This window comes from Caretta caretta, chromosome 1 (genome assembly GCF_965140235.1).
Source record: "Caretta caretta isolate rCarCar2 chromosome 1, rCarCar1.hap1, whole genome shotgun sequence".
In the NCBI taxonomy this organism is placed as follows: domain Eukaryota; kingdom Metazoa; phylum Chordata; order Testudines; family Cheloniidae; genus Caretta; species Caretta caretta.
In genome coordinates this window covers 281,105,565-281,119,303 of record NC_134206.1, presented here as the reverse complement: position 1 = coordinate 281,119,303, position 13,739 = coordinate 281,105,565, and the positions used below count along the sequence as shown (strand labels likewise).

Genomic DNA, 13,739 nt, shown 5'->3' with positions numbered 1-13,739 from the left:
TGTATGCAACATTTCCAGAGCTCCAGAAGCTGGATGTGGTGGGAAGCTTGATATTTCTTTTTTTTCTCCTGTCCCCTATTTTTTATTCCCCCCCCACCCCACCTTATTTAAATTTCTCTGCTATCTAAATTTATAAAAGATTTAAACACCCCAGAGACACATACTTCTAAGATGCCATAATACTCCAGGCCACCAATTTGGATACATTTCATACTGAGAAGCTACACTGAAATGAATATTGTGGGAAAACTCAATTTAATGATACCTTGGAGTGTATTCTTGGTTCATTCTCTGCTGTTCTCTTTGCAAGGTAAGAACTTTTATGCTCAATTTTTACACTAAAAACGTTTTAGAAAGAATTCTCTTAACAATTTAGTAATACGGTTACTTATTTTTCTTTCACTGTAAAGCAAATAGTTCTTATCCTATGGCCTAATTAAACAAACAAACAAACCAGTAATACAGACTTAATATCTTTACATCACACACTTTTACTGCTTTTGAAACTAAAAATGACTTTGTTTTTTTTTTAAATTCAGACTACCTGAATAAAATGCTTGAATTTTATACAGCATGATTAGTAAAGAACAGAATTATTTTTCTTGGCTTTCTTGCTTCTCATTATTGTCAAATGTGTTATCAGATTGATGTAGGCTTAATTGTTATGAACAGGAAATGGGTTTGCTCAAGATTTGGACTGCACCTGCAGTGTGTCTGAACATTTTTTATAATTCTAGAGTAAATATTTGGCAAACTGATTATAGAAACTCCCAGCTGCTGTCATCACACATGCTAATAATAGATACCATAGACAGCTTAGAAAAATTATTCCTGAGGATAACAGAAGTTTTTCAAGCATTGTGACTTTCGCATAGCTTGAAAGTAAAAATATTCTTAAAATGAAAGTAAATCTGCATGAAATCTAGAGAGATTTAAACATATTGGACTAAAGGTTTAGAAGTATTATGTTCAGAAAAGCATTACAGGGAGCTGCATTGAATCCTGATCCTGAGAGGTTCTTAGCACCCTGAGCTTTAGTCTGATAAGCATTAGTCTGATCCTGCAAGGTGCTGAGCATTCACGACTTCCACTGTCGATGATGGGAGTCAAGGGTGCTTAGCACTTTGCAGGATCAGGCCCATTGGGAATTGCGGGTTCTCAGCACTTCTCACAATCAATTTCTGAAGACGAAAAACATCAATCACTCAGAAGAAAAGTGTTTCTATCTTTGCTGGCAGGGAGTAACTTTGCTGGCAGGGAGATAGGCTGCATAAATGCTTTCTGGAAAACTTACTGTAATTTGTCCTCTTCTAAAGAACAAAACTCACTCTTGTTTCTTAAAACCAAAGTCAGGTCAACATTTGTCTGCATGCAAAATGCGCAGAAGGAAATAGAGAAAAAAATGGTTTAATTCCATTACTTTTTATCCAACAGAATCCTATTGCGAGTTTTCTCTTTTGAGAAGAACACCAAGGTGAGTGTGCGTTCCTCATTTGCAGAGTTTTAAAAAGCAAATATTGGTGAAATCAATAAGGCTTGTCTGATAGGATGGAAGTATAGGAAATACAATATAGCCCCATGCGGAACACCTCTAACTTTTAGTAACTTAGACATAAAGTATTTCTTCTGTTTAATAACTCTTCCCAAAGAGCTGGTGATTAAACGTGCAAATCGTTTTTTGAAAAACAAGTGCACCTCTTTAGCAATCACAAAAAGATGGTGTTCCTCAGGGGCTCAAGTAAGTTCACAGGATGAGTATCTTATGTGACTATTCTCATATCTGATAAAATGTACATTAATTAAATACCAGTAGATCATTTTAGTTTCAGGATAAAAATAATAGAATTCTAGTGACACACAGAAAGGAATTTCCCACAAATAAAACATGTTATACAATAAATATTGTCTCAATGATAATTCATTTTCTCAGTCTGAAAAAAGCACTTGCAAGGCAAGTTATATGTAATAATTCAAACCAAACCAAAACTAGGGTATCCTCCTGATCCCATTGAAGTCAATGGAAACTTTGCCATTCAGTAGAAGCAGGATTAGGGCTCAGCTCTGTACATCTAATGACTTGTTGTACATCTAGTGATCACACACTATATTGTACAAAATCTGGCCTGTTAAATAAAACAAAGTGCATTTTGTAGATTGAGGCCATTATTTCTGAAATTAATTTAATTATTGCCTATTGTAATTTAGTTACCGCTGGAAGGTAACCTTACACTTTTAACACCACGACCACTGCACATACAAATAGCACTGGTGCACCTCAACAACACGTGTACTATTCAGGCACCTAATGAAAGAGCTACACTATTTTGTGTCCCATATTATAAGCCCAATTTGCTTATCTCCCTTCCCCCATAAATACCAGGTACCCTCTTGAACAAGTAGCCTGTGTTTAAGAGCAGAGGTCTAAGCACTCTTGAATTTTGTAAAATGAGACTATGAAAAGAAAAAAGTCACCTTTTTAAATGTTAACCCAAGAAAGACCTCTTTGATAATGTGCTGGAAATCAGAGAGAAACACCTCTCCCTAGGGAACCACTTATTCAGGTTGCTCAGGGACCTTTGATTATACAAGATCCTTTTTGTTTTCTTCCAGAAACCAGTTTAATGCAACTCGACAGAAAAGAGATCTCTTAGCAGCTGAGGTAGGTTATACCACAGAAAGAAAGAGGGTCAAAAATCCCCCTCCTTTCTGCAATGGGGCTTTGCTGTTGTCACAATGAGGTCTTTGTAAAGGAGAATGGAAATGGTAATAACAAGACAGGGATGAGGAGGAGAAGCTTTTCCATACCTGCTTTCGTCAAACTTAAATCCACAGCCTCATTCATTCTTAGCAAAATGCTTCATGAATTGCCCAGCCTAACACACCAGGGGTCGGGGGAGGAAGGGTCTTTGTTAAATCTTTTGTGAGAGCAAACAGAAACTTGGGAGTGGCTGTTTGGTGAAAAGCACAATAATGAAACCATAGCCGAACAATTTTGCAAATAGTGTTGTTATTGCGACAACGCTCCTGAGCTGTGCAGCAGGTTCCCAGGGCAGAGCCTGTGCCTCCGAAGACCATTCTCCAGTTCCATTGCTGTTAAGATAACTCAGGGAGGTAGGAGGTCAGGGAGCAGACCTGACAATTATTCCATCTGGGATGAGTTTAAGGTTAGTTTTAAAGTCTCTCACTCTTCTATGCACTAGGATTTTGTTGTGCGTCAGTGAGAGACACAAACCCCTACAAATTACCACCATTTGCCAGTCCTGGAGGAAGCAACTTGTTCACGGGCAGAGGGGCACCCTCCCCCTCCCCCCGGAGTGTGGAGGTTAGAATCTGGGATGCTAGGAAACCACATAAAGTGCTGAGTGCCCGCTTGGGACAGATGGCTTGTCTTGTGCTAGTATCTCAGTGAGCTATACTCCTTGTCCTTCTTCTGATATCTCTGTTGCTGTGTTCCACCCCAGGGATCGCTGTGATGGAGAAAGTAATTCCTTACATGTGGTTTACAATTTTACCTAGTGTTTACAAAGTGCTTTGAGATTCTCTTGAATCAAAAGCTCTGTGTACATGCAAGATCATTTTATGTATTAAAGTAATTGTCCTATCCTAATTGTCCTGCAAAATCCCTAGAATTGAATTAGTCAGACCATTTATGAAGTATTAACACTCTGGTTTTGCTTTTTTGTTTCTCGGATAGACTGGAACAGATTCTGCTGGGCCTCACCTTCATGGGGACCTTACTCAGGGTCAAAGTCCATCAGAAGGTCAGTACCATGTTAGTAATTCACTACCTGTTTGAAAGGATTTCAGTAAAATGCCATCAACCCATCAACTATCCCTTGTTACCAGAGATTGTATAACTTTTGATAGTATTTACCTCCCATGCAAAACCCAGTGCTATCTAATTTTGTTATGGAAACTTGTACTTCTGACTTGCTAAATCACAGAAAATGGTTATTAAAAACAACCAGTTTCTAATGTACCTGTTAATGTGGCACCCAAGCACCTAATGAAACAAATCCTTCATTGCTTTACAGTTATTTCCACTCCCAGTTTTCTTGTGTGTCACTTTTGGGCCTTGTCAGGTTGAGTAGGTATGCTGAACGGGATTGATAATAGCAGTTGTCCATGGAAGACCAACCTAAAGCCTCTTTTAGAAGATTCTAAGTGTCAACCAAACTCTTCAGTTTGTTCAGAGTGAATTGAGGGGTTTCACAGATGATCCATTCCCATCACTGTTATCTAGCATCCAGCATGCAAAAATGATCAAATGGACTGAACACTGACACTTTCTTAAGACAAGATGGAGTTTTTGGTTTCTTTCATATCAATGAATACAAATCATGGTGCATCTAGTGTTGTTAGTTTTAAAAGCATTTCCTTGCAAGTCAAATGGGGGAACGAGATAGTATTCTCTGCCTGGTCTATATTTTCAAATGGTATTTGTATTCATAAGTATTTGAAAAATAACTTTAATATGGAAAGAATACAAAGATAAAGTCTATGTGCTGCCTTAAAAAGGACATTTTACAATTAAGATTAAAATTGTGGGGCAAGGCTGACTACTTTGTATGGTTTTACTTCAATGGTTCAATTCAGTTCCCGTTTTGGTCATTAGGAGCTTTACCATGGATTCTCTGAGGCTGGGTATATGATGTTTTTTAGCCCTGTTTGTGTTGCTTTTTGCAGTAGAAAAAACATAAGTAAAGATGTTCCCCAGCTGCAAAATCCAGAGGAGGATTTTTAACCCTGCCAGCTTCAAAGATATTTGGATCCAAGGTTTTAGTTTGGCTAATTATACAGAAAGCAGCTACCTGCAAAATTCTGATTTCCTCTCGCCCCCCCCCCCAACCCTGCGCCATCTTCCAAATTTGGGACACTCAGATGTTGCGTTTTGTTTTCGATGCATCTCTCTTAATAAGACCAATGGGAAAAGTATCAGGTCTAGGTTTTTTGAACGGTTGCATATTATACACTTACTTTCATTAAAAAGTTTATCATTTTAGAAAATTGCTAAATTAACTGGAATAGAAAACAACTAATTCTCATGAAATTTTAAGTTCATGACAAATTTCAACTGTTCAAACAGAAATAATAATTTTAACTGATCTTTTTTAGCATAAGGGGATGGTTGGTAGTGGTTGTTTTTGGCTATGTAAAATTTTATATTCATAGGGATTTATAGCCTCAATATACCTTTCACTCGAACCTTTATAAATAAGGAGGAGCTAAGCAGATGTACAGTTTGTGCTGAACTCAGTCAATGAGTATAATATGCCCCTTGTATATTTCTATTGCAAGACTACTGGGATTTTGTTTCTTTATGTGGGAACTTGATCTTTTAGTTACTCGGAGGAGGCTGACCTTTGCTCTCTTGTTAGTTTACAAATCTTCAAACTATCTTCTTACCAAACAATACAAATATGAAATGAAATAAACATTGAAACTAAGAATGCTGTTGGTTAACTTTTTAGGTAATAACTGGTTCTATTTTAGTTAATAGAAAGATTTCATCCAAATTATTCAGCATGTTGATAAAATTCAGTGCATACTAGAAGGCTGCTATGTTTTCTTTCAGGCTTTTGTCCTCAAGAATGCCTTAATGGAGCAGTTTGTACAGAGGCGGGTGTATGTGACTGTCAGATGTTTCAGGCTCATGGTGAAAGGTGCCAAATTGGTAAGTTTCAGGAATCGGCAACGGAATTGAGTTTCAGATTAGAGTGAGATTTAGGGATGAATTTGTTCAAATAATACCTGTTCAGAGCACTTTTGCAATTGCCTTATAATCAAGCTGTAATTCTAAAAGGAGGCTGGCTCAAATGCTGTATTTCAGAGTGAGATATGGGAGTACAGAAGAGGATCAGATGTTCCTGAATTTTATTAATACCTGTAATAGTATCCCAGTGCATCATAATGTACCATATCTGCTTTTACTTACTTAAATGTGTCACCAAAAGTATCATTGCACTTCCACTTACAATGCCCTATTGCCCATTCTGAAGACAGGATGTTCAGATATTTTAATGGGAAAAGTTTTGGCAGGTTCAATCTATTGGTAGTAGAATTGGGGTAGAAGTTGTTAGTCCCTATCTTGATTCCTCAGACTCTGTAGAATATATGCAACAGCAGCCATGGAGGGACTTTCTAAGGTCAGGACTAGAACCTCAGCTGGTGTCAACCAATGTAGCTCCATTGAATTCAGTGGAGCTGCACTGACTTTCGTCAGCTGAGACTGTAGGCCAAAGCAGCTGTTGAAACTGAACCAAAGTCTTAGCCTTGGTTCACCCTGAGCCCATACACCAAACACTGACCTAAACCTAATATGATATGATCATCCTCTCCTTTGTAGAGTTTGTGGATAATGGATTTTTTTTGGTTCACTGGCAATTTCAACAAGTTGAGAACAAAACTCATTTTGTGTTAAACAAAATGTTTTATTTGAAATAAAACGTTTCAATTTCAACCATTTTCAGATCTATTTAAATTTTAAAACCAAAATTAAAGAAAATTTCAAAACAAAATGTTTCAAAATGAAAAAATCATACTGTTTAGTTTAAAAATATCAAAATAAAAAGTTTTGATTCCCCCTGCCCCCCAACAAATTGGTGACATCAACATGAATTCATGAAATGATTGATTGAATCTGCCTTTTTACATTAAAAAAAAGTTTGGGTCCAAAATTTTTGCCCAGCTCTACTCATTGGTCCATTCCTAGTTATAATTTAAAGGTGAAATCCAGGCTCCATTGACATCAATGGCAACATTTCCATTGGCTTTGTTGGTCCACAGTTCCCCCCTAAGAGTTTTAAAACTTGTCTTAATCTCATTTCTTGAATGATAAATAAAACTAGCTTCTGTGCTGATGTATGCTTATCTACTATGCATGTAATATCTTACTTTTGTACATGTCCCTGACACTTGTGTACTTTTTTTGTTATTTTGCTTTTTATAAGCTCATCTTATTTATTCTCCCCAGTACCTAATGATGGTAAGGATCGAGATGGAATTTGCAAATCATGGGGGCAGTATCACTTTGAAACATTTGATGGCATCTACTATTATTTTCCGGGAAATTGTTCCTACATTTTTGCAAAAGATTGTAGTGCTCCAGAACCTCAGTACACTGTATGGGTAAGTGTGTGAATATGGATTTTGAAATGAAATGCAAAATATTGATATAACATAGAACTTGTGTTATAGCATAACAAAAAGAACAGAGACAGTAAATGGATCAAAAGGTAGTTTATTTCCTTTTTAGATTTATAGAATGTGCTGATCAAAAATTCTGTAAGTACACATGCAATAACAAATCTCTGAAATATAAAGTAAACTGTATTATAAAATGATCTCTTTAGGCAAACATGGAGAAATTTACTCCTGACTTCAAAACAGTTTACTGTCTCTTTCATTAGCCCCAGATTGAATCATTTAATGTTAGTGATCAGTGCTCTGATGTCAAATGTTGAATAGCATCATTTGTTACATACAAATGAGGTTAAGACTGGTATTATTCCAAAGATAGTAACTCTGATAACTGTGATAAAGAAATTGTTTCCATGACACATTAGTAAAACTGCAAGTAGTAGTTATAGAGACAAATGTGAATTGAGGAGGTTTTGTGAAATATGGAGATTCCACTTACGTTAAATGTGGTTTGACCAGGACAGGTGGACTGGACTAGTTTTAGGCATAGATGACCACATAAGATTTCATATCAAAGAGGCTGCCAGATATCCCTGGTGTAAAGATTTGAAAAGAGGTTAGGAGAAATTGATTAGGAGAGGAGATGTTCACTGAGCTAAACTTTTATGCTAGAGAATTTGTTAGGGTTTTTTGGGTCTGCATATCTACCTTGGGCAGGACTACATGAAAAAACTCGTGTTGGTACAGTAATGTCAGTTAGAGGGGTGATTATTATTTTTTTCTGTGCTGGCAAAAGCATTTTGTTGCTGGTATAAGTTGTTGACACTGTCCTGCCAGAACTCTCAAACCAAGAGGGACCAAGCAGAATCAATACTTGGATGGAACACCTCCAAAAACCCCCCTACTTTCTGCAGGAAGGCATGCTGATGATTCAATAGATGCTAGTGTTTTTTCTAGGTCAATATTGAGAGTGGCCATATGGTGCTGGGGCTATTGTGTTGCTGGAGGTCCCATCTCCCAGAGGATACGTACCTTTGGGCAGTAAAGGCCCACTTGCACTTTTCATAAGATATGTACCAAACCCATAACTAGGTAATTATATTCTTCCTAAATTAAATTCTCTGCAGTTTCAACTGGACAAAATATTCCAGTTCCTTTTTCTGTCTTAAGCTACTGTGCAATGATGCCGGGTGCTGTTAAAAAGTTACTGGGTTTCATAGCAGCGGAGGGCAAAGTGGTCTTCTAACCATGTATATACCTGTATTAGTAAGCCCTTGTATTGTTTAAATATTTATTTCTAAAGTTCTTTGGGGTCCTTCAGTGAGAGGTGTGTAGATATGTAAAAGATTATATGTGTAAATTTATTAAGAGTTGTATGTAAATATTGAGCAGGAAACCACATTTGGTGTTAGTGCATCTGTGTGTTTTTCTCCTTTCAAGGTCCATAACAGTCCCCAGTGTGATGGTTCGGTGTATTCTTGTCTGCGGTCAATCAGCTTATTTTTTGCAAGCCAGGAAGAAATAGTTATTGTGGGACAAGAAGTAAAAAAAGAATCAATCAGGTAAATGAACTGACTGTTTCTGTAACATCTTATCACAGAAATGAAGTATTGGCATTAGGAAGTTATGATTCTTTCACCAAATCTAGCTGTGCTACATAGTTAGCCCCAGTGATCTACACCTGGTTCTGAGTGCCCCAGTTAGCCTAGCCAAGACGTGAGCAGCCACACTGCAAAGGTTCTGCTTAAGGTATAGTGTCCTCATTGGTGCTACATTCACCATTGTATGTCATTATGACTTCTGGGAGGCATATCCCATGGTTCTTTGTGCTGCAGCTACACTCTGAATTTTTCCCTATTGAATTGTGGGAGAACTTTGTCTGTCCTTCTGAGTGCAGAGGGAGGAATTGTGGGAAGGCACTTGAGTGATTTATCCTGCATCCTCACTGCAAAGTGGGCTAGTTACCAGCCCGAGTGAAAGTGGAGCCTACGCTCTAATCTACACCCATAGCCACGCCAGCTAGCCTGGGTTGAAAGTTCCACTAAACTCAGGGGAGAGGTTTTTGTGTGTGGATGGGATAGGGACTAGGGGCAATACCAGGTAAGAGTTTGGAATAACTCTGCAGTGAAGACATACCCTCAGAGGTCATACGGTAAGACACAGAGGTTAATAATTATAAGTCAAATTCAGATTTGATTAAAGGAACTTAACTCTATTGAAATGTTTAGCAAGTTGTTCACTCACACCTGTCTGAGTTAGCCTGTTACCTTTGCTATTTTCAGTGGTCGGCCTCTACAAGGCATCTGATTTCTGATTCTTCACATGTCTGTCCCTTGACTGAAAGAGTTTTTCTACACTGGGAAAATGCGTGGTGTTATTAGTTAACTATTGGATTTCTTTTTTAAAATGGTGTTAGCTAGTCTTGGTTAAACCTTGGTCAACCCTGATATTATTTAAAACATGAGAGTCAGTCACTGTCCAGGCTGAGTGCATTGCCCCATTGTAGAGAAGTCCAAATTGAGTTCATCAGGGTCCTTAAGTTCCTTATGCATTACCATTTTGAGACCCAAAATAGTGTTTGAGATACGCCAACCCCTGAACTCTATCTGGTATACCCTTCTTTGTATCAGATATAAGTGTGAGTAGATCTGGTGTTCTCACATCTGAGTTGCTACACCTGGTAGCTACAAGGATATTGCCATTAATCCCAAAAGCAGCAACCTTTGAAGACAGTGATTCTGCAATACTAGAGTCTGATGGAAATCCAAACATAGCTGTCCCCATTTACTGGACAGAGCTACAGCCATGTTGGAGGATATACTGTAAATGGCTAATAATATTTTCTGTGCTATTTAATCTTTGGTTTGAATAGCAAGGGTCTTATTCTACACATGTTCAATGCACAGAATGTTATTGGCTTCAAAGGGAGTTGTTTGTATTGAAAACTTGAAGGATATGGCTCCAAATTACCCTGTCATTTACGGATATTTTAAAAAGTTTTTGGGCACATCTACCTGTTGCTTCTTCTGTTTACAAATGAATTAAAAGTGCAGTTAGACTCTAAAAAGGAACTGTATAAATGACTTAATGGGTCCCATGCTTAATGTCTCTGTCAATGACTCCATGTCAAAACTATTCAGTTTACAAGTAAAAACATGTCTTTCCTAACACAGCAGTGCTGCAAATGCACTGTGGGATTTGAAAGTCAAGATGGGTTCTTTCTGGTTTACGCATCAATTCTATATTGATTGTTTATGTGCCAGAAAATAATCCATTTCACTGAATTGATTGCGCAAAGTAAGAGGAGTGACAGATACTGAAAACGTATTTTTGACAGAAAAGTAAACAGACCTTCAGGTCACACGGGGAAGAGATCTGATGAGTTAGGTGACATTTTATGTAGTCTTCTTCTAGTTCTAGCCTCACTTGTCATGTTTAAAATGGGTTATTCTGTTTTTCCAGATTGACATTGCCTCAGACAATTGGAAATGTTTTCATTGAGAGGCTGGCCGACTATATTCTGGTGAAAACTACCTTTGGTTTTTCTCTTGCTTGGGATGGAAGCACTGGTATTTATATTAAACTGACAGAAGAACATAAAGGGAAACCTTGTGGCCTGTGTGGAAATTATAATGGCAATAAATCTGATGATCTGATAATACAAAATAGTAAGTGAAGAGATCCTTTGTAAAAAAACAGATTCTGTGGTCCTGTTGTCTTATAAATATGAGGATGTGCTCTAAAAGGTTGTGTCTATTATCCATTTTAATTTATTTTCAGGCCATTTGAGTAGACTATATAGGGTCTGCTCCACTTTCCCCAGTCATAAATTTTAAGGAGTAGGGCTAGTTCAACAAAACATTTAAGTATATGCTTAAGTCCTTTCCTGTTCAGCAAAACACTTAAGCATGTGCTTAATTTAATTGATAAACATACTTTTAATGATCAAAATACTATTGTTTTTGTGAAAACAAAATGATGTAAAAAAACCCCACCCAAATTAATATTTGGAAAGGGCAGTAGCTCAGCACATGGATCTACATAGTTATTTTAAATAATATGTTGCTGTTTTATTGGTTGGTAAAATACAGAAAGTTGAAAAACCTTGTTGAGGAAGTTTATTTTTTTCCCATTGTTACACCTTTATTAATATACTTTGCTGTGGGGGCAGATGGTACATTTTAAGAAGATGAATAATCCAATGGCATCACTGTAGTCCATCTGAGAGAGAGAGGTTGTGCTGTTGATTTCAGCAATGGTGCCAGAGCTGGAGAAAGTTAAAAGAGCTTTTCTCCTCAACTGAATAGTATTTTCTCTAGGCAACACTTTATATTGGCCATTGTCTACTGTAGATAATATTTTACACACACCCAAGTGAAAAGAGTTCTATGCTGCCTTTGTTTAGAGCAGACACCAGCTCGCAGCTGGTGAAACAAGAGGAGGAAGGTTGGGAACACGAGAGGAGCAGTTTCTCCCAAACAATCCCTGATATAAGTAAAAGTAATAATGGTATTTAACCACTGCAACAAACTACAGGGAGAGTTTAGTTTCTCACATTGGCTATTTTTTTAAATCACAAGTTTTATCTCAATATTACCCTGATTTTTCTCCCTGTTTCCACATCTCTCTTGGGTGATAGCCAGGTACTATTTATTGTGCCAGGAGAGTGAGAAGCAGTTTGCTGTGTTTATGTGTGTGCGCATAGCCTTATTTTCTGCCCAGTAGAAACTGATTGTATCCCCTCCTCAGTGCATGTATCGGCCTCCAGTTATTCAGTGACATGGTACTGTTTGTTCTGTTCCAGACATTTGACGTCCGCGTACCAAAGCATCGTACATTATCTGGCCAGTTAAAACTAATGATTATTTTAAAAAATCATTGATTCACACAGAGTTAAAAATGTAGTTTCAATGTCTCTCTAGTTTACTGTTTATCATAAAACACTGCTTTTTGTCTCCACTTTCAACATTACACATTACTAATGGCACTATAATCTGGCATCTGTAATGGCAGAATTCCTGTCTTTTAGAAGTCAGAGAGTTATGGATCACATTAAAAATTAAACCTGAACTGAGTTTATAACACTGCACCCTGACACTGTGTGTGCAAATGAGAAGCAATCTGTTGTGATATTTTTCACAAGAATAAGATGTGGTGGGTTTATAATACTTATAAATTGCAACTCTGTCTAAATGTTTCCAACTCTCATCAATCCTTTATGGTATTTCCATACACCAGCAATGTAAGGTGAACTGTTCTTTGTAGTCTGCAGACTGATTACTCTCATTGGCCCCAGCTACACTACAGCTAGAACCAGATCTGGGGATCAGTCGACATGACTGTCTTCCAATATGGCAATGCAGTTCAGAATTGTAGGGTCTCTGAAAGTGGACTAAAGTCTTGGACACAGTTGCAATGAGGTCCCTGACTTGGTTATGGCTGTAGTGCTGCTGGGGCATTAGACATACCTCACAATCTACCAAAGTAGTAGTAGAAAGTAAATTTAAGAATTCAACATTTCTAATGATAGTAATGATAAACTGCTAAATACAGTGGGACAAGTGGAAAAATGGGACAATGCTACAATCCTAAAACTATTCAAGATACAAAAATGAATCCAGATGGGGATTCCCCAGACAAAAAAATGAGAGAAATTGAAAGGCATGCTACAGATTCTGAATACTTAAATAGTAGCAGAATCTTATTCTGTTTTTTGTTTCTTTTTCTTAATGGCCACTTTAAACACCATCTCTTTGTTGTTACTGGGGTTTTTTTTGTTTGTTTTTTGTTTTTGTTTTGCTTTATATGACACCTTACTCATTTTGATAGAATTGTCCTCCTCTGGGCAGATCTATTTAACAGCAACTTTTGAGGTTTCAAAATTTGGTTTTGTTCATCACTGGAACAAAAGCAAAGCTTTTAGAATGTTGAATATAAAACAGAATTTGTCAGAATGTCTTTTTTTGGAGTATAACCCTGGGCTGTTTGATTCAGGAAGGTTTTCTAGGTACAGAGCTTGTGCGCGAGGTGGAAGTGGGAGAGGAAGTAAAGAGATTGAGACTCAGAGACTGGATCTCTTCTGACCAGAGAGCTAGAGACTCATTCTATAGCCTGAGTCAGAGGGCACTGGCCTGGCATGTAGGAGAACTATGTTTATGTCCCTGCTTTACCTCCATCAGATTCTCCCACATCCCAGGCCATTGTCGAGACCCCAGGCTATATAAATTGTGAGCGTCTCTCTCTCTGGTTGGAAGTGACCAGAGAGCCTCAGTGATCAAAGAAACCTTGGTGAAGAAAACTTTGTCAAAATAATATGTCTCCACAAAACATTTCTGCTTTGCTCAAACAGCATATTTTGACACAATTTAATTTTGTCAGAAATGTTCTGACCTGCTCTAAATTTTGATTTAGGGACTTTAATCCAATATCTTCTGTGTCCTGAGCTGGTTTAATCTGGAGGCAATGTACGCAGACTTTGATAAAGGGAATTGTAGATGCATCTCATTTTAGTATCCCTGGCTTCTGACCTATTGATTGGTATTGGTATCAACTGCTGCTGTGTCCCACAAAGTAGAGGAAATGCACCTGTTTCAGTCTTT

At 37.6% G+C, this 13,739-nt stretch overlaps 1 protein-coding gene across 1 annotated transcript in view; it reads left to right on the top strand.

The window, feature by feature from the left end:
- Positions 1-231: 231 nt before the first annotated feature.
- Positions 232-13,739, top strand: part of OTOGL (otogelin like) — a 135,933-nt gene continuing 122,425 nt past the window's right edge. Inside the window, exons 1-8 of the mRNA XM_075126183.1 lie at positions 232-310; positions 1,435-1,474; positions 2,611-2,659; positions 3,695-3,761; positions 5,576-5,674; positions 6,974-7,128; positions 8,581-8,702; positions 10,603-10,808. Of these exons, the coding sequence (XP_074982284.1) occupies positions 232-310; positions 1,435-1,474; positions 2,611-2,659; positions 3,695-3,761; positions 5,576-5,674; positions 6,974-7,128; positions 8,581-8,702; positions 10,603-10,808 (817 nt within the window). The remainder of the gene's footprint in view (positions 311-1,434; positions 1,475-2,610; positions 2,660-3,694; positions 3,762-5,575; positions 5,675-6,973; positions 7,129-8,580; positions 8,703-10,602; positions 10,809-13,739) is intronic.